This window comes from Rhodofomes roseus (genome assembly GCF_022264815.1).
Source record: "Rhodofomes roseus strain CIRM-BRFM 1785 chromosome Unknown C8Q71scaffold_21, whole genome shotgun sequence".
NCBI classification, from domain to species: domain Eukaryota; kingdom Fungi; phylum Basidiomycota; class Agaricomycetes; order Polyporales; family Fomitopsidaceae; genus Rhodofomes; species Rhodofomes roseus.
Window position 1 is genome coordinate 585,805 of NW_025952977.1, and position 18,687 is coordinate 604,491.

Below are 18,687 nucleotides of genomic sequence, written 5' to 3' on the forward strand. Positions count from 1 at the left end.
GTTCAGACTTCGCGAACACGCCCCCACAAGAAACACACGACTTCACAGAACCATTACAACAGCCGATCTACGTATTAGACACTGGTGAACAACAACAAAACAACTTCACAGGATCCATCACAATCAGCACTCCTGCCAACGAATAAGTTACACTACGCGGGAAGACTCCATCCCCTCTGACGAGTGTCAGTACCTCAGTCCTCGTCGCCGATGACATGCATCGGCTCCGCCTCCCCCTCGTCCGCAGCAGGTACAGGCGCGTACCACTTCGACGTCGGTGTCGTCAACTCGATGGCATGTTCCTTGACCGCAGAGGCGCCGTTGCGCCCGCTCGTCGAGTAGAGGTTGATCAGAACGACGACGAGCGTGTACAGGAGGAAGGCGACGCTACGGCGTCGGTTTCAGAGGGTGAGGAAGCCTTGGGAGCATGGGGAAACAAAGCTTACCTGAACATGATGAGGATGTAGGTGACGTGGTCCATGCCCTTGTCGTGCACGTAGTCAAGCTCCTCGTCCGTCGCTGACATGAACAAGAGTCTTCGAGATTGTTAGTCTCGAAGGCCAAGGCAATGTACATAGCTCAGCTTACCCAGCGCAAACGAGCAGCTACACGCACTACTGTAAGCATTCACGAACTGGTTCGAGCACCAAATGGTACGCACGAATGAGGGTAAATGTCTGAAGGCACGTCCAGCAGAGGCAGCGGTAGACCCTTCGTCCTTGCCTTCCGCGAGTGTATGCTCGCTGTGACCGTCGCCTTCCTCCAGTGGAGTGTACTTCGGTACTATGAAGCACACCTCGACGATTCGGGCGACACCAGCGAGCATCAATGTGTGACCGAAGGTAGAGTGCACCTGAGCGGCGAATTTTCATCAGCTAGGTCCTGGCATTCTGTGTAGTTGTGTCACCTTCGTGGAGATCATCAATGCTTGCGCGTGCTCCGACATGGCCCAACCGGTCAGAATGATACTAGTGCAGAGTTCAGCAACGTTAGTCGTGGAGACAAAGTGTGCGCTTACATCAAGGAAGGCACAACAGAACGCTATTAGCATTGCGTCAGTAGCCAGTCAGTCACAGTAGCGGTATACAAACTTGGTTATTACGAGACAAGAAGATACCCAGAGCACCTCCTGTCCACCCTGAATATAGCGAGTCAATAGAAGGCGATTGATGTGACTGAATGTGACCGTACAGAGAACACCTAAAATGCTGCGAGATGTTTAGTCATACCGAGCATATCGTGACCGGCGGGGTCTACTCACGTATGTTGCATGTCCTTCACGGACCACCCTGAGCCGTGGTGCTCCGTGAACGTATTGACTGCGCAATACGTAAGAATCGTGACCACATAACCTCCGATTCACGGGAGACGCACCGATACCCTACAGTGAACGGTCAAGGTCAACTCATAACCTAGAATCTGCGCGACATACCCAAAGCATGATAACCCATGAATCCCACCACTCTGGACTACGCCCGCTCCGCCTGATCCATGTCTCCCCGACGAGCAGTAGGATAGCTATGATGATTCCATATGCAATGAAACCACTTCCCTGTAACCGAGCATGATGAGAGAGCACGACGGACACAGCACGGATATGCAACGAACCATGATATAGTGAGCGAGGCACTGCCCGAGGTGACCACCACGGCAGTAACCGCGGACGGTGATCGCGCCAAAGAGCATCTGTGTCCAGCCGATGACGGGGTACGCCTTGCCTACGATACCGTGCGCAACGACCGCGTATGGGCGTAGTGTCCGCTCCTGGATATGAAGCTTGAGGTAGATGCCGAGGGCGAGCTGGAGCGCGATGGGAATGAGCATGATATTCGCCATGGTGCCGTGTACCCCGGCGAGGAACGCCCGCCCGCCATGCGAATGGCCTAAGATGTAGCCTCCGATGGTCAAGAGGAAGCCAACGCTCTGGAGAGCATCTCAGTAAGGGAACGGGCCCCTGAAAACGAGGCAATTGACTGAGGGCTCACTTGCAGAGGCACATGCCAACGACTCCGCGAGAGTCCGAGTACCATACCAGTCGGAAACAGCACGCCCCAGACGAGTGCCTGCACGCAGATATGAAGCCATAGGATTGCGTCGATTGGTGCGCTTGATTGCTCCTCCGTGAGTTCGTCGTGATGTTCGTGAGCAAGTGTTGGTAGGACGAGTGCGAGTAGCCAGATAGGCAGAGACGTCATGCTAGCCGGTCGGGCCATGGCCGTGGTTCAGTGGCACAGGATCTTGCGATTCCACAGAATTCGCCGTTGTCGAAGGAACGACACAGCGGCCGCAGCACTGGCTGTGAACTGTCGGCGAACAGGCGTGTCCTGACAGTTGACTTGGTCCTGAACAACGTCGAGTCCGAGTCTCGCCGCCGGCTCATTCTCACAAGTTACGTAAGCATGTGGCGGCGACGCATATGGTAGTTTGGAACATAGAACACGCTCGTCCACTGCTAGTGACAGTGTTCGCGGATCCTGAAGACATCGAGGACAGAATAGACGCTTTCGAGTCCACTGGACAGAATGAATATGCGATTGAGATCAGGTCGAAATGTTGGACATAAACAATTGTAACTTTTGCATTCGGAAGGGAACCCAACATGAAGACGCAGGCAGAGGACGGCCGGTCAAATGGCAACTTTCCCTGTAAGCGGAATTCAGACCGTAAGCAAGTACTGTACAGCATTCTCTCGAATGGTGTCAACAGGGCTCGTAATGCGGGATTGTACATGGCTAGACGCAAGCAACACACCTATGCTCACAAGCCCTCCAATATGCCGATTGTGCTCAAGCACCCAGACACATCCTCCCCTTCAATGCGACCCGCGCCTCCTCGCCCGGATCACACTTCGCCAGCTTATCATAATTATACCAGACGAGTACCGAGTCGCACTCCGTTACGATCCTGCGCTGCGCGTACGACCATACGGCGCCCTTCAAGTAGAAGTGGGTCTTGGGCAGGCGCTTGGACGAGTCCGCTGACGCCGACGAGCCTAGGTGCGGCTTGTGCGCGACGAGGAGGGTATCGGGGTAGACGACCGGCCGCTTGTAGTCGATCGAGATGGACTTCAGGATGAGCGAGATGCCCCGACCTGCAAGCATGTCTGCCTCGCGTTGCGGGCCACCAATCTCCTGCGCAAGAGAGACCATCCATTCGATGCGCGACGACTCGAAGAAGCGTACTGCGCGCGTATAGCCTCTTAGCATCATATTCACCTACGTTATGAAGAGAGGCACACCATAGCGGACGTTGTTCACATGCCTGCGCGATAGCTCGTTACACCGCGTAGACAAGGGCGGATTGAGATGTACTCACTGGAAGGCATCGTGGTCTCCCCACACAATCTTCTGCTCCCAAAAGCTGCTCGGGTCATACCCCATCTCAGACAGCTGCGCACGAGCCTCCTCTTCCGGAGAGACCGTCTCTGCCTGCGCCTTCGTGTGCAGGAACTCTGCCAGCAGCTCCGGCGGTGGGTCCGGAGAGTCGGGCCCTATCGTACCAGGTGGAAGGTGAAACGGCGAGTTTGGATCGCGGAAGGCATCTTGTAGAGTCTACTGTACAAGGTCCCGCCAGTAAGGCAGGGTAACGCGAACCTTTGAGATGTTCATACGCACCCGGATAGACGACGAACGCCGTACATGATTGAGTGTAGCGGGACACCGGTTACCAGCGTGACGCAGCGTCCAAAGCCGCTGTCCGGCTTCAGCAATGCATTTTAACTGTTGCTGCATCACTGGGATGGTCGATGGAGTTCGATGGTTCAAGACAAGCAGTGGCGTCGGCGTCGGAAACCCGACCTGCAGCCCGCCGTCGCGCTAGTATGATTACAGTGGCGAAGAACAAAATAAATATTGAGACCCGTAGGTCTACCACTCCGGGAAAGCGTGTCATCCTTGTGCAGGGGCCATGCTAATCTTCTCTGTATCGTTCCAATTTTTTCGTATGTCACCCCGAAGGGGACATCTGTTGTAGATCGACCGGATTGACATGCAACAAAGTCCTGTGTTTGGTCCAGCGCGCGAGTCGTCACGAGACCCTTACCACTTGAACAAGATCGTCATCAAGCTGCCCAGTGCCCTCTCACTTCACTCGTCTTAGCACCATTAGAGTTTGCTTGTTGCGGAATATAAGTGCAGAGTTCATCATCATCATCACCCTCTCACTTCACTTCCACTTTGAAAGTCTTCTATGACGGCTTGATCCTGGTGCTCCTCCTTATTCACATTCAGACTACCGATCATGAGCCAACATATCACAATGTATTTCTTGCGCATATCGCTACATTTCAACCGGGGACGATCCGGGACAGTTTGGGGACAGTACAGACAAAGAACTTATAATAAAAGACGAATAATGAATGTGAAGGTCGCGTCCAGACGTCACGACTAACAACCCATAGTAATGCCATTATACGGGCCATCGTGGTCCGACTCATCGCCGTCCACTATGGAAGGAACATCACCCACAATACACTGGGTGCTGGGGTTGTCCTGGCCAGGACACGACGCCCATTCGCCGGAGTCCTCGATGTGAACCTCGCCAGACGGGTGCACGAAGCCGAGGAACATGCCCGGAAGGATCGGAATGGGGTCCTCCTTATTGTTGATGTGCGTTACTGATGTGGACAGAGCGTCGACGTAGTTCGCGAAGGCTTGGTTTCCGACGCGAGGCAGGCCGTATCCAACGAAGCGGTATGTCGCGTCGGGGATGTGCAGAGGCAAGTAGACAGCGTCGAGCAGCGCAATCGCCGCGCCTAGAGAAGATAGGTGAGTCGACTGCGACTGCCTGGAATGATAGTATTGCGCGCCTAGTGAGTGCCCTACAACTGCTATGTTGCTCGTGCTGTACTGGGACATTGTTTTCTGGACTGCCGAGAGAACATCGGATGCAGTACTGCAGGACTCTTCAGCACATGTTTTCTTGTGCGACATCTATACTCACCTTGATTGTGCATCAGCGAAGCCCTGGTGCACCTCAATGTCCGAAGACACTCCGGGGAAGAGACTCGAGTCCAGGTTCGTTAGGACGGCGTCACCATCCGTGATCAACGGCAAGCTGACAACTGGGTCAGCCTCGGATGCAGATGTAACGGTACAGCCACCTACATATCTTCCGGATCCGTCCCCTGGTGCGACACGACGACCGTATCCAAGTTTGGGTCATAGCCCACGAACCCTAGCACAGCAGTCAGTCTGCGGCCCTCGACAGTACGCAAGCGAGCCCACAGTACTGCGTGCTATCGCCGTCCCCCCCAGACGCAACGGGTTCAAAATTCGAGTTAGCCTCGCAGTTGGTCCCGCAACTCCAATTCAACGTCTCCGACGCGGAGCAGTACCCGGCGCTGGCATACCACGTATACGGCGTGAACGCTGATATCTGTGCAGAGGTCAATGCGGTGATCGACTGGCGCGCCTGCAATCCCGGGGCTGGCTTCGCCTGTACGAGGAACAACGAAGCCAGGAGAGCTGCGCCGAGGATAAGGGCGGGCATGGCTGCTCGAGACTCCGGGACACCGGTGATGTGCTATGGAGCGGGGAATCCAGGTAACACTCCCGCCGTCCTTATATACTGGACGGTGCGGTGGTGGCGGGCTGCCGGAACAGTGCCGCCTTGTGGTGGACGAAGATGGAGGGGGGCGGCTGGCAGAGCCATATGCAGGGAAGCCGCATCCGACTGATATGGACGGCCTCTCTGAATGGCGCTGTGTGAATGCGGCCTTGAAAGCCTATACATAGCAGCTTTGCACATGTGAAGTACGGACGTCACGGTCATCGAGAACAGTTACAGCTCCCGATGTGGCTCGATCAGACATCCTCTTCTGTGCGGCCGCATGTGCTCGGTGTCGGCGTTGCGTATACGAGACGCTCGTCCATGCACAACGCCTGTGTACCGTCGCACGTTCGCCGATATCTAGCGCGAGTTTGGGAGGTTTGGAACCGCACCATCGCCCCGAGTGCTTATGACATTAGCTTCACGGCCCAGGTGACTGCTTCCGCAGCTCTGCTTCTTCCCGTTGCGCGCTGTTTCCTCAGCCAAATTAGAGAGCGGCCCAATAGCTGCTGAGCGAGCATCGCGAACTCGAAGATAACTTTCACATTGAACGTGCGGCAGTGCAATGACCTGGTCGGTGACCCTTGCGGTCGTTCTGCGGTTGACACGCAGGGACGAGTGTCCTCGATATGATCACCGTGCTCGAGGCCCGTCAGAGTGGCGGACATCGCTTGTCTCTTGGACGATACACAGCCATCGGAACCAACTTCACTGCGTCCGTACGGCATTCAATAGCGATGGGATGCAAGCTGCATGTAGTCGCGAATGAATAAACCCGGCCTCATCACACGTCGCAACTGAGGGAAGGCCACTCTCACCATCTGGCATGAGGTTCACAGGGTGCCTCGGTGTTACGGTATTTTGGACACGATGTTGCATTCTTCTGGACAATTTCAGAACGTCGAGGGCGTTACAGAAGAGACTGACTGTACAGTCGGGAGCCTGAGCAGACGCGTACGGCTAGGCAGCTGTCTGCCAGTGGGCATATCGGTGATAACGGCGGCGCCTCTGCTGACTGAAAGTCTCGTAGTCGTAGAGGCCTTGTCACGCGGAGAGAGGGATGACCGAGAGGTATGAATGCACAATGGCGAGGGCGAGGAGCAGACGGGAGACTGATCCTCCCAAGAGGCTAAGTCTGATTTCACAGTGGTGGTTGCAGCCGCAGAGACGTGGCGTAAGTCAGACGTTCGAATTCGTTTAGCGCAACTGTTGCCTTTTCTGAATCGATCGCGTTACATACGGCCACATCGGGCCGGATGAGCCGCGCGCATCCTTGGCTTCAACACCTTCAGCTTCAGCGTGCACGGCGACAGGAAAACTCGACCAAAGACAATTGTCCGCAGCACAGCAAAACACTGCAATCAGTGTGTGCAGTTGACGTCACTCACATGCTCAGATAGCGGACGAATAGTCAGAGACCTAGTAGTACAGCACCGCCCCACTGGCACTGCATACACCAAATATTGGTAGTACGGTACCGCTTGACACTGCCGGTGAACGTGCTACGTAGTACGGGTAGCCCCCTCGGCCCCAGAGCGCGTCCCTCTCAGTGTCACCACCGTAGACCTGGATTGAACATTTCATCAGTATTAGCAATGTCACCAAATGACCAGGTTCGTGTCCGCCCATCCCTTGTCAATGTGTGTAACTCACGTCGTTGAGCCTTGCCAATTCAACTGGATATGAATTCTCGAAGGCTACCCCCCCTCCTTACGAAGACACGCCGTACATGGAAGTCGTCCAATGGAGTGCTACCAAAGGATGTTACCACGCTTCCCCACCAAGAACCCTTCGGCCGGCCCTCTCTGCTCGCATCCCGCACGAGGTCATCGAGTTCATCATAAACGGGATGGATACGCCCACACTGGCTGCAGCGGCATTGGTCTGTGCAATATGGTACTCCCCAGTCATGCGCAATCTCTACTTCACAGTCGAGCTCCACGATCGCACGAGCTTCGACTTGCTCTTCAAGCAGTCCCGCACGTCTCCGCGCGTTAGGCACTGGCTCGCAACCACACGCGAACTTGTTGCCTCCGACCCGCATCCCAGCCTTCTCAATGCCATAGAGGCCGGAGATTTGTCTCTAGGGCAAGAGAGGAAGACTGCTCGCTTCCTCCACTCACTTCCCCTCGCGTTCGGCCGCACGATGTCCAGTGTGCGGGCCCTCAGCGTTTCCGACTTGCATCGCTTCACGCGTCCCGAATTCTTTCGATATCTAGCTCAGTTCAAATCCCTCAAGGCACTGGCCTTGTCGAGGTGCACGCTGAGCGCATCCCAGCTGCGGCGGATCATCTGCGCCGTCCCCCAACTTGAAGCGCTCACTCTCGAGGGGAACATTCTGGCTGATGAGGGTCCTTTCGATTCTCCGCCCGTACACTGGCATCTACTGCCACCAACAAGTACACGGCTCCGACGTCTCGGGATACACCTGGATGCGAGCGACGGGGTATCGCCATCCCGTCATCGGGCCATCGTCGACTGCCTTGTGCGCTCGGGGTTCTGCGCCTCTCTGAATGACATCGCGGTCCGGGGCACTGACCACCCCTCGTGGAAGACCACTTTAGTAGACGAACTGCTAGAAGCAGCCGGCCCAGCACTGACTCGGTACTCCGAAGATGGCTTCCCGCACGGTAAATGCTCACTCGCCCCGCACATTCTAAAATCGATACTGACCCCTTTGCACGGGCGCAGGTCGTCACGGCAATCTCGCGCGTAACGCAGCCCTGCGGTCCTTAGACTTCAGCTTGCTTGGCCCCGTCGTCGCGGGCGCTGGGCAGTCGATTCATAGCTGGTCGAAAGTCTCGGACGACCTACGCAGCGTCTTAGTCATGGCGCGCAGCCACCAGCTCGAGCACATCGTCATCAGGATCGACCTGCCGCTTCACCTGAATGCAACACAAGAGATGCGCGACGCCCTCAATCAAAGGAGCAACCTGATGCTGCGCGACCTGCACAATCTCATGTATCGCCCGGACTTTGCCACGCTGAAGGGCGTCGAGGTGTCGGTTCGCCTCTTGTATGCTTCGCGTGATGGCAAGGAAGCGGAGGTGGAGAGCATCAAAGGAAGCGTTGGGAAGGCGATTCGCCTCTTGCTCAGGCCGTGGCATGGTCGCGGTGTATTGCACCTCTCCTGGCGGAACAGTTGAGCCCAGAACTCTTAATATCATGGGAAGCAATGGGCTCGTCTTCGTGCGCGTAGCCAAGCTTCTCACTCTTACCACACGTCTCAGGCGATGTAAATAACCGATGATAATAACGTCGTGAGGCATCTCAATACAACAGAACACACCCAAGATATACCCCAAATCCCCAAAGACAAACCAAAAGAATGTGCCCCTCATGAACGTCTCATCCATATGCCTACTGGCTGTCCGGATCATCCATCCCTTCATCTACCCCTCAGCACCCTATCTCGACGCCATCATACGGGCCATCATGGTCCGCCTCCTCGCCGCTAAAGATCGACTTCACGTCGCCGACGGTGCACTGCGTGCTCGGGTTGTCCTGGCCGGGGCACGCGTCCCACGCGTTCGCGTCGGTGATGTGCACCTCGCCCGCGGGGTGGACGAATCCGAGGAACATGCCCGGCAAAATCGGGATGAAGTCCTCCTTGTTGTTGATGTGCGTGACGCTCGCGCCGAGCGCGTCGACGTAGTCCGCGAATGCCTGGTTGCCCACGCGCGGGAGGCCGTACCCTACGAAGCTCAGAGCCGCGGAGGGGAGCTGGAGGTGCAGATAGACGGTGTCGAGCAGGGAGATCGCGGCACCTAGTGGAATGGAGAGTGAGGTTTGTTGGGCATAGGGACGGTCGCGGTGATTGAGTGTGGAACGTACCGAGGGAATGGCCGACAAGCGTTATCTTGTTCGTGCTGTGCTTCAACATCGTCGTGTTCACCGCCGCCAGGACCTGCGTCGCGGACCTACGGGCGAAAATCATATCAAGTCAACACTGGATGATGGTGCAATAGAGCGGACGACTCACTTCGCCTGGGCATCTGCGAACCCGGAGTGTGCTTTGAGGGACGAGCTAATCCCCGGGAACAAGCTAGAGTCGAGGTTTTCCGGGACAATGTCTGCGTCTTCGATGAGAGGCAAGCTGTAGTACTTGCGCGTGAGAGGGCTCTTGCGGTGTAAAGGTAGGTAGGGACACTTACATCGCCTCTGGATGGGTGCCCTGGTGCGAGACGATGACCGTGTCTAGGGTCGGGTCGTACCCCACGAACCCTGTGTATCATAGCAGCGCGTCGCACGTCAGTACTAGGTTGTTGGTGGTCTCTACGTAACATCGCTCGACACTTACAGAACTGGGAGGTGTCCCCATCCCCTCCCGACGCCGTGGGGACGAAGCTCGGGTTCGCCTGACAGTTGGCCCCGCAGTTCCACGCTAATGTCTTTGCAGCGTTACAGTACCCAGCACTGGCGTAGAACGTGTACGGCTTGAACGAGGATATCTGCGTGGTGCTGAGCGCGCTGATCGACGCGCGGGGGTAGTGTATCGAGGCAGGGAGGGCCTGGCTGGCCGGAAGGAGGGCGAGGAGGGCGACGGCGAACGTAAGGAGGGGCATTGCGACTCGATACCAGATAGAGCCGGAACGGACGAGTCCCGAGGGGAAGGAAGAAGCCAGGACGAAAGACAATAGCTGGCGGCGGAGGCTTGTTATGTACCACGGCTCGGCGCCGTCAGACGGTCAGGCATCTTGATCAATATCAGCTGGCATGGACAGAACTTTGAAGCACCCGCAGACGGGCGGGAGGCCAAGCGGGAGCTTGTGCTTGTCGGGCGGTGGGCGGTGTCGAAGCAGTCGATCACATTGCCCGAGATTGAGACGCGATCGCCCCGCGTGGCTGTATCGCCCCTCGCCCGCCCACCGTCCACGCTGCCTCCGTTCTTCTCCCTCGGATGCAGCTGCTGTCCCTCAAGGCCTGACCTCGAGCATGCCACGCCGTCCACTTCTGCATCACGCTGTTTCATATGTAGATCATTGGAGAAATCCTTGCCACTCACATCCATGTTGATTCAAATTAAACACCCTGTGGAGGCCTCAAGAGGCTCAAAACTTGACGCGGACAACGACCGTTGCTTGCAGACCGTCACCATGCATAGCTTTCCCGCCGAAGGCCCCGTATTCGAGCGTGACCATGTGCTGGCCCAGGGTGCGTCTGGCCATTGTTCCTCGGCGACTTGCCCCTCCTCCTCCTCCGGTTCACGAAGGCAATGAGAGGACAACACGCTCAACCGTCGACGCGACGGGCTCAGTGGGCTCAGTTCTGCCTGATTCAGACGGTAGCGGTGCGTCGCAGCGTAAATCAGTGATCGTTCCTACTGGACACGCCGCACGGTGTACGCCGATCCGAACTTTCGCAACTGAGGAGGAGGACAGTGGTTGCTTGGTGGTTGCCTGGCATGCGCAGTGTCTTTGCCTGTGTATGATTGTCAAGTTGCATTCGTACTACATTCGTCGTCCCTATGACACTCTCTGGTAGGCGATCACGGTGGTGGTCGAGCCTTCAGGCCTTCAGGCGCCTCCGGTCACTGCATCTCTAAACGGTTTCCACATTCCGTATGCATCTTGATGTCTGTCTAGCTGGTCTTGACACCGACACCGGTTCTTCGTTCCTAGCCACTCAGCACACGCAAAATGCTGCACCTCGCGGATGTTCTGACGCCGCCGCCGCCGTACCACTGAAGATGGCTGCCATACATCTGAGTGGCTCGTATTCATTTGCAACCCTCGTCTGTGATCAAACATTGATAGTTATGTATCAGGGAAGCGTATTCTTGTTCCTGAATTGGACTGAATTAAGTATCTGTTTTGCTGAGTATTGCGTACACACTGACAGCTTCCGTGCATTATTCTCCCAGAGAGGAGTTCTCAGGGACGACTTCCTCAGCGAACAGACTTGCAACATTGGCTCTCGCAGACTGCAGAAAAGTCAGCTGTTATCGCCGCATATCCTCTAGTCCCGACGACCACTTAGGCCTCCAACCATCGTTTTTGTCTTCCTGCGTGCATGTGCTGTCAGTACGGCTGACAATGATAATATCAATGATAAGGGCGCAGCAGGACATCTCAGTGCCGTCACTGAGAGCTTCGAGGCGTCGTATGTTCGCTCGGTCGACATTCAGGTACGCCAGTACTGATAAATCCGTGTTACCTTCCATTGATCATAACGAACGTGTCACCTGCACAGGCAGATGGAGGCCAGAGAACACACGGGACGCGCTATACATAGTAGCCTGTACTGCGGAACGTTCGTACAACCCAATCTTCCACAACGCTTCGGCGAAGCTTGATTCATATGGCCGCATCCTCGATCTTGGCATACTATTACGGGCTTCGTACCCCCGTATTTAATCCGCGCGGTGCGGGTCTTCTGCGCCCTACGGTCTGCGGTCTCCGGATTCGCCTCTCCCCGAGCAACGAGCAGCGTTCATGCACGCCCTTGCGTTCAGCGCAGCCCTCCTCCTGGGCGCCGCATCCGCTGCAATCGCAAAGCCCGCACCCGGCCTGCGTGCACGCCAGTCGATCACCGCGCTATCGACCGCGCAGATCGACGCGTTCACGCCGTATACGTGGTATGCGAGTACGGGGTACTGTACGCCGGCGGAGACGCTTGCTTGGGATTGCGGCACGGACTGTGAGGCGAATGCGGATTTCGAGCCGGTTGCGTCAGGAGGGGATGGAGATGATGTGCAGTACTGTGAGTGGATGGCCGTCGCGCTGCTTGTAGGTCCTAAGTTATGAGAGCTTGCGCTGAAGGCGCGGGTAGGGTTTGTGGGTTACGATCCCTCGTTGGACAGCGTGATTGTGTCGCACCAGGGCACGAATGTAGATGACATGTAGGTGCTCTTCCCTGTACATTGAGCTTATCAATTGACTGAAATTATTGTACAGCCTACCGATCATTACGGATGTGGACATCATCATGACGACGCTTGACTCAAGCCTGTTCCCTGGGCTGTCCTCAGATATTGAGGTTCACTCAGGGTTCGCCGACGCCCAGGCCAAGTACGTACTCTATCACTGTTGCATGGCAAATCATTGTCTTACCGGCATATAGGACTGCAACAGACGTCCTGTCTGCTGTTCAGACGACCATGTCGACGTATGGCGCTAGCAAGGTTGCTGTTGTCGGCCACTCACTCGGTATGCCTTGCTCTGCTTCCATCTCACTGTAATTCGCACTGACTGAAATTGCCGTAGGTTCTGCGATCTCCTTGCTCGATGCGGTCTACCTCCCTCTCCACATCTCCGATGCGACCTTCACCTTCGTCGGCTACGGCCTCCCGCGCGTGGGGAACCAGGCCTTCGCGGACTACGTAGACGCGCAGTCCACGTCCGTCACGCACATCAACAATGAGGAGGACCCCGTCCCGATCCTGCCGGGCATGTTCCTCGGCTTCGTGCACCCGTCTGGGGAGGTGCACATCGAGGACTCGGGCGAGTGGGCGTCGTGCCCTGGTCAGGACAATCCGAGCACGCAGTGTATTGTCGGGGACGTGCCGGATATCTGGGATGGCGATACCTCGGACCACGATGGGCCGTACAATGGAATTGAGATGGGATGTTAGCGGGAGGCCACAGATGGTAGTGACGCTGGCCACCGGATAGTACGGTGTCGATGTACTTGAGTTGTTCCCTGTGTCATGAAACTTGTAGCATTACCTTGATTAGGACAAAATCTTCGTTGATCCTGGCTACCACTGTCGGACTAACCTTGTCGTGAAATCAGTCCCAAGAGTTCTGTAGACGACGACGATGATGGTGCATTCATATTCCTCAACAAGCAAGAGACTTCTGTAGTCGAGCTTGACTCTGATGGACCAATCTCAGAAAATCGGAACCACGGGGACATTCGTCCCGGGGACGAGGGACGCGAGACGCGAGACGTCACAGTCAGTCACAGCACACCGTGAGTAGCCGGCCGCCATCACCGCTTTACCTCCCACTTTGACCACCTTTGACATTGACATTATTGAGGGCCAGAAAGACAATTCACCGGTCAGGTAGGTGTCTAGATGTACATATTGACTGACTTACTGACTGAGATTTACGAAGGCGTCACGGAGGCCAGGCATAGTGGCGCTTGAGTGGCGCGCTACGTGACGGAGATGATTATGTAAGCATACCACAGGCACTACTCATAGGCTCTGGTATGTAGTTACCTTCAACGACACCCATTGTTTTGAAACCGTGAGGCTAGATTAGATGGTGTAATTACTCAATGCAAAACAATTGTTGTACACGGAAACGGGGAGTACATAAGTCATTGGAGGACTTTCTGAAATAGTAGCCCCTGTTACTCAAGTAAGCAAGTCAGTCAGTGTGACAGCGTCCCGCGGGACGTCCCCCAGAGCGTCCCCGGGACGTATGTCCCAGTCGTTCAGACGTTCTCAGTTTGAACGCTGTCGGGTGTCACGTGTAGAAGATACGCGTACAATATGGAGCAGGACTAAGACCAGGAATAAGTACATGGACGACTCGGAAATACGGTGTACGCATTGAATGCGGTACTAAAGACGTTTCTAGTGATACACAACCTATAGCAATTAGAAATGCGTCATTGCAGGTCGAAGTCGAAACGAAGTATGAGAGGGGGGCGATTGAGGCAATATGGTGCAGATGGGACGAGCAGAATTCGAACTTTGGGGGAGGGGACAAGGGGCAACAGTAAGAGGATGAAGGAGCCGTGAGCCTGGGGAAAGATACGAGCAGCAAATTGACTACCGGTCGGACACAGCTCTGTAGCTAGGCATCAGGAAAGTGTGCAATTTCTGAAGGTATGAGCCTCTGAAGGTCGGCCTTCAGAGAGCTTCAGAAGCATCAGGGCATGCCAGACATCAGATGTTGTCAGACCTTCTCATTTTGTCTCAGACAGTGTCAGTAACACAGTACATCAGACAGCACATATCACACATTTCGTCAGAAAAACACCCCCTGCACGTAAATTGGCACAAATGCAGTGGATTTAAAAACTGCCATAATGATCATAATACATATACATGCACATATCAGAGCGTGGCATGTAGGCGGGTGTTCACCAACCAGCTCGAGCAGATCGTCGAGATCGTTGGCACGGGCATTGGGCGCGTGAACACGACGCACCGGCAGCAGCACGATCGCGCTGTGCAGAACGCGCAGCTCGCCGCTTTGCGCCGCGAGGAGGAGGTACGTGTCCGGGAGCGCATCTGCGCGGAGACGTGGCACGACGGACGCGTGGACTGCATCACAGGGAACGGCGTGATGAGCGAGTTGGGCGTGGGCGATGATGTATTCGATCACGACTCGGAGGAGGAGCTACACATCGTCAGCGCTGTGTCGAGGGGCGATGTTATTGGGTCTGATGCATCTGACCATCAGTAGCGGAGACAACAATAATGGCAGCGTCCGTCACGGGCCTTTTCTTTGGGAGCCCTGTCGACATCAGAGTACCTGAACTGTGCACTACCCTGCTCAGCGAGAACCTTGGTGATGCCTGCTGCCAATGTGGTCTTGCCGTAATCGACGTGACCTGTGTTCGATGACACGGACACGGGTCCTGCACAAGCTCAGAGTGCGTTCGAGGACGCGTTACGAGAGAGAGAAGGGATCGGCGCGAACGGAAGATTGGGCAATGGCTTACCTGGTAGTCTTGCACTCGTGCACATCCTACCATCCCATCACCACTCCCCGCGCTCGCTCTCGACCCACGCTCGTACGTCCAAGGCCATGTGTGCCACTTGTCCACTGCGGCGCCGCCTTGGTCATGTCGAAGTTATGGGGCGTGCCGCAGAGGAAGCGGTCAAGGAAGATGTTCCGCGCGTGCTCGTCCGTGCACACAACGTGCAGAGACGGCACACTTGAAGTAGTCTCGCCGCAAGACCCTTTCACGTGTGAGGAGTTTGTGTTGAACCTGGCACTTGAAGGAAGGATCGAGCGACTCGAGTCTCGGAGGGGATGGACGATTTAACGATGCCCATCGCGCCGATTGCGAATGGGAAGACGCACCAGGGTGTTCAGCTTATCGGAGAGGAGCTGCCCCGCGGGCGTCATGCACTTATCGAGCCAGCCCAACCTCAGTGCACAGGCGCAGGCGATCGCAGAGAGCCTGCTGAACAGAAGAGCGTCGGGTTACGAGTCCGCGTGGCTGCATAACAAGACGTCCAAGCCTGTTTTGAGTGCGGCGGCGGCGAAAGCGCGCTCGCGCGTGCTCTCGCTGTCGGCCGGCGGAGGCGGAGGCACTACAGGGTAGGTTGGAGAGGCGGGTAAGCCGGTGGGCAGGTGGGTGCGCGAGTGAGGGAGTGAGCAGGAGCGTGTGTATACATGTAACATGATCAAGCAGTCGGGTGCGCGAGTGAGGATCAGGAGTGAACGAATACAACGTTCACTCGCTTGCCTGCAAAGAAGCGGTAACTCAGCAAATATCGAGTGTGAGCACTTACCTACCGTGCCCGAATCCTCCGTCTCCAGTGCCACCCTCGCATCCGTCGTGTTTAGCACATGTTGATACATGCGGTGTCGGGCTTGAACGTCGAGCTCAGGTAGAGTGGGTGGGGTGGTCCGACGGCGGCTGTGGTTGAGTGAGACGATGTTGGAGGCTGTGAGTCACGACCGCAGGCGCAGTTGAAGTGCTAAGCGCCTTAGCCACGACCTGCCACGACACGCCACAGAAAGCGCGCTTGTTACCCTCCTCTCTCCGCACGTCCACACTCGGCCTCAGCACCCTCATCGCCGTCTTACCTTCGCTTCACCATTGCCCTCTTGCCGCCTACCTCGAGAACGTACGTGCGGGCCCGTCTACAAGAAAAGTCGGCACGTGTATCAACCCGCCGCGCGCCCCTCGATCGCGTACCATGCACAAGCTCAAGGAGAGAATAGTTGTAGGTCGAGAGCGCGGCGGGCTCGGCGGGGTGGTCGTGACGAGCGCGGGAGCTGCGAAGTGTGGAAGGTCAGTGCGTCGGAAGTCGGAGCAGGGCGATGCGAGTGAGTGTCTGTGTCCGTCACCTCAGGCATGCAACACGCTGATGACGACTGTCCCGCTATATGTCGTCGGCGAGGCAACAGCCACCGCTCTCCATCCACTCGATCGCTGGGTTTTACACGCAGCACAGCGCGCGTCCCTCCAAGGGGAATGTCCACGGCGCCGCGAGCACGGGCACCTCCGAGAAGCTCACGCGGCTCAACATCACACAGCTCACGAATGTACCACCTGAGGAACCGTGCCGGGCACTGCTGAACCTCACACGCGATAAGAGCCAGGACACTTTCAAGCACGTTCGAGGAGCAGTGGAGCCCGTGCAGGTGTACGAGACACATGGGTCTGCGACGTTCAACGCGGAGGGTGAGTTCGCCATACCCGTCCTCCATGAGTACTTCGCTCTCTCATTGTCAAACAACGACTCCGCCGGCAGCTGGCTACGCACAACATCAATGAATCAAGCCCAAGCGCAGGGCAGCCTAGACAGCCGAGGAAGATTACACGACGACCAAGCTCCCGCCGAGCACCCACCGCCAAGCACCAGCGCGGTGCGTAAGGAGTTGACAGCTCGAGGCAACCTGGTAGGCTCCAGCCCGATGCATAGAGGCCCATTGAAGACAAACACGCCACCCTCCAGCCCGAGAAAGAGTGATGCCACCGAGTGCATATCCTACCTCGATGCGCCCGCTGCCAGCTGCATCGAGAACGACGCAGACGAGCGCGGTGAACCCAGCAAATGGACGGGAGCGCGCCACGCAACATGGCCTGCAGTACTGGGGCGAGTACGAGGAGGATCGCCGCTATGATGCGCACGGGCGTGTGGCGTACCGCGCGAGCCTACTGAACTGTATATAAGTACTATGCTAGTGTAGCTGATAAACAATTGTCACATTTACGAGCAATACATCTGAGTGCTGAATATATGACAGCTTGTACCTCTGACAGTCTGATGCAGTATCTGACCACTCTGAGGCTGTCTGAGTCTGTCTGACAATTCTGTCTGACGACAACAATTCGCCAAAATTCGAGTCCTTGAGGGATGGCCATATGAGCCGTTCTGATGCGACCTGAAGCATTCTGAGCGCTTATGAAGCCCCTGACAGGGCCCCTCAGAGGAATTACACGAAATCCTGATGGCCTATACATGCAGCCCGTCAGAGTGAAGCCATAGCACAGGTTGATAATACTTGACAAACCTGTTTGGTCGACATGCATGCTTGATCGATACTGGACTGCCGTCAGGTTGTCCAGGGTTAATCCGTTGACCCTCTCAGGAATGATTCCTGATAGCCACCGTGAGCGTAGGGAACATGGAAAGGCTCCCCCGCCGATGGGTCGTGGGCACATCAGGAAAAACACTTCTAACTTCAGCAGTCTTGAATGAAGAACACCTGATCTTATTCAATCTTTCACAACTTGTGTTCCTCAATTAAGTGCACCATGTGCATGAAGACTGCTGAAGTTAACTATAGTATCTTTGAGAAATTTGTCTTGTCCCCAAGTTGGAAGATATGCAACTTTAGTTCTACAGATCAAGACACATAAGTACACATTAGTTGGCAAATGACCTCTTAACTAAAAAATATGCATGATGAGATGTCAGATTGCTCAATATGAAGACTTCACCAAGATTTCACCTGACAAGTTAACACATACTATATCTGGCAACAGTAATGGGGTACAAATGGAGATTATTTGTTTTTCCCTGGGATTATGAGTATATTACCCTACTTACAACAGATGCTGTGGTCAAAGTCATATTGTCAGGGATTTGGACATATATGACCTGTTAAGGTTGAGAGACAGCAAAAGAACACTTAAGCATGCAAAGTGAGACAAGAAGCCTGCCCTTGAGCAAATTATGAGTCTACACAAGGTCTGCAAGGCAACAGATAGTGCCAAGAAGAAATGAGGCCAGTCTGAGAGCCCAGGGATGCACAGGGGCTGGGCTAACAGGGGGCAGCAATTGCAGATTTCTCTAAGTCCAGAAAGATAGTCTATATCGGTTATTGTAGAAGGGAACAAGCACAGGGACCTATGGTGTAGTGGTCACAAGTTTGTGCTGGGAGTGTGGGAAATTAGTTTAGCAGGTCAGGGGTTCAATTCTGGGAAATGGCAGATTATTTTGGGCGACACTTTTGCATCTGGGATGCCTGTTATGACAGCATATGCACAAAC

At 55.5% G+C, this 18,687-nt stretch overlaps 7 protein-coding genes across 7 annotated transcripts; 3 read left to right on the forward strand and 4 right to left on the reverse strand.

The window, feature by feature from the left end:
- Positions 1–194: 194 nt before the first annotated feature.
- Positions 195–2,213, reverse strand: C8Q71DRAFT_861044 (uncharacterized protein; the record flags this gene model as incomplete). Its single annotated transcript, XM_047927857.1, has 13 exons — positions 195–387; positions 447–536; positions 589–605; positions 662–853; positions 908–968; positions 1,019–1,041; positions 1,092–1,138; positions 1,192–1,208; positions 1,262–1,319; positions 1,375–1,381; positions 1,433–1,552; positions 1,609–1,923; positions 1,986–2,213. 13 exons carry the CDS (start codon positions 2,211–2,213, stop codon positions 195–197), a joined length of 1,368 nt encoding a protein of 455 aa, XP_047775581.1.
- A 289-nt stretch (positions 2,214–2,502) lies between these two features.
- C8Q71DRAFT_777557 (Thioesterase/thiol ester dehydrase-isomerase) lies at positions 2,503–3,965 on the reverse strand. Its single transcript, XM_047924720.1, has 4 exons — positions 3,615–3,965; positions 3,316–3,551; positions 3,239–3,261; positions 2,503–3,181 (listed from the first exon to the last, which is right to left on the reverse strand). The coding sequence occupies exons 1-4, from the start codon at positions 3,729–3,731 to the stop codon at positions 2,787–2,789; spliced, it is 771 nt and encodes a 256-aa protein (XP_047775582.1). The 5' UTR covers positions 3,732–3,965; the 3' UTR covers positions 2,503–2,786.
- A 323-nt stretch (positions 3,966–4,288) lies between these two features.
- On the reverse strand, positions 4,289–5,490 carry C8Q71DRAFT_879740 (Alpha/Beta hydrolase protein; the record flags this gene model as incomplete). Its single annotated transcript, XM_047928462.1, has 4 exons — positions 4,289–4,893; positions 4,942–5,055; positions 5,106–5,175; positions 5,226–5,490. 4 exons carry the CDS (start codon positions 5,488–5,490, stop codon positions 4,386–4,388), a joined length of 957 nt encoding a protein of 318 aa, XP_047775583.1. The 3' UTR covers positions 4,289–4,385.
- Positions 5,491–6,782: 1,292 nt separating this feature from the next.
- C8Q71DRAFT_263772 (uncharacterized protein) lies at positions 6,783–8,850 on the forward strand. Its single transcript, XM_047917389.1, has 3 exons — positions 6,783–7,163; positions 7,247–8,180; positions 8,242–8,850. The coding sequence occupies exons 1-3, from the start codon at positions 7,146–7,148 to the stop codon at positions 8,694–8,696; spliced, it is 1,407 nt and encodes a 468-aa protein (XP_047775584.1). The 5' UTR covers positions 6,783–7,145; the 3' UTR covers positions 8,697–8,850.
- Positions 8,851–8,949: 99 nt separating this feature from the next.
- Positions 8,950–10,115, reverse strand: C8Q71DRAFT_861047 (lipase; the record flags this gene model as incomplete). The annotated part of the gene is made up of 5 exons (XM_047927858.1): positions 8,950–9,317; positions 9,385–9,470; positions 9,533–9,646; positions 9,705–9,774; positions 9,851–10,115. The coding sequence occupies 5 exons, from the start codon at positions 10,113–10,115 to the stop codon at positions 8,950–8,952; spliced, it is 903 nt and encodes a 300-aa protein (XP_047775585.1).
- Positions 10,116–11,984: 1,869 nt separating this feature from the next.
- On the forward strand, positions 11,985–13,123 carry C8Q71DRAFT_726312 (lipase; the record flags this gene model as incomplete). Its single annotated transcript, XM_047921755.1, has 5 exons — positions 11,985–12,252; positions 12,322–12,391; positions 12,447–12,560; positions 12,613–12,698; positions 12,756–13,123. 5 exons carry the CDS (start codon positions 11,985–11,987, stop codon positions 13,121–13,123), a joined length of 906 nt encoding a protein of 301 aa, XP_047775586.1.
- Positions 13,124–16,384: 3,261 nt separating this feature from the next.
- Positions 16,385–17,405, forward strand: C8Q71DRAFT_879760 (uncharacterized protein; the record flags this gene model as incomplete). Its single annotated transcript, XM_047928463.1, has 3 exons — positions 16,385–16,479; positions 16,589–16,872; positions 17,147–17,405. The coding sequence occupies 3 exons, from the start codon at positions 16,385–16,387 to the stop codon at positions 17,362–17,364; spliced, it is 597 nt and encodes a 198-aa protein (XP_047775587.1). The 3' UTR covers positions 17,365–17,405.
- Between the last annotated feature and the right edge of the window lie 1,282 nt (positions 17,406–18,687).

Coding starts and splice junctions, on each gene's coding strand:
- C8Q71DRAFT_263772 (XM_047917389.1), top strand. Junction 8,181..8,241: donor CGAAGATGGCTTCCCGCACG/GTAAATGCTCAC, acceptor GCACGGGCGCAG/GTCGTCACGGCAATCTCGCG.
- C8Q71DRAFT_777557 (XM_047924720.1), bottom strand. CDS start 3,731: ATGCAGCAACAGTTAAAATGCATTGCTGAAGCCGGACAGCGGCTTTGG. Junction 3,552..3,614: donor GGCGTTCGTCGTCTATCCGG/GTGCGTATGAAC, acceptor CTTGTACAGTAG/ACTCTACAAGATGCCTTCCG. Junction 3,182..3,238: donor TGTGAACAACGTCCGCTATG/GTGTGCCTCTCT, acceptor ATACGCGCGCAG/TACGCTTCTTCGAGTCGTCG.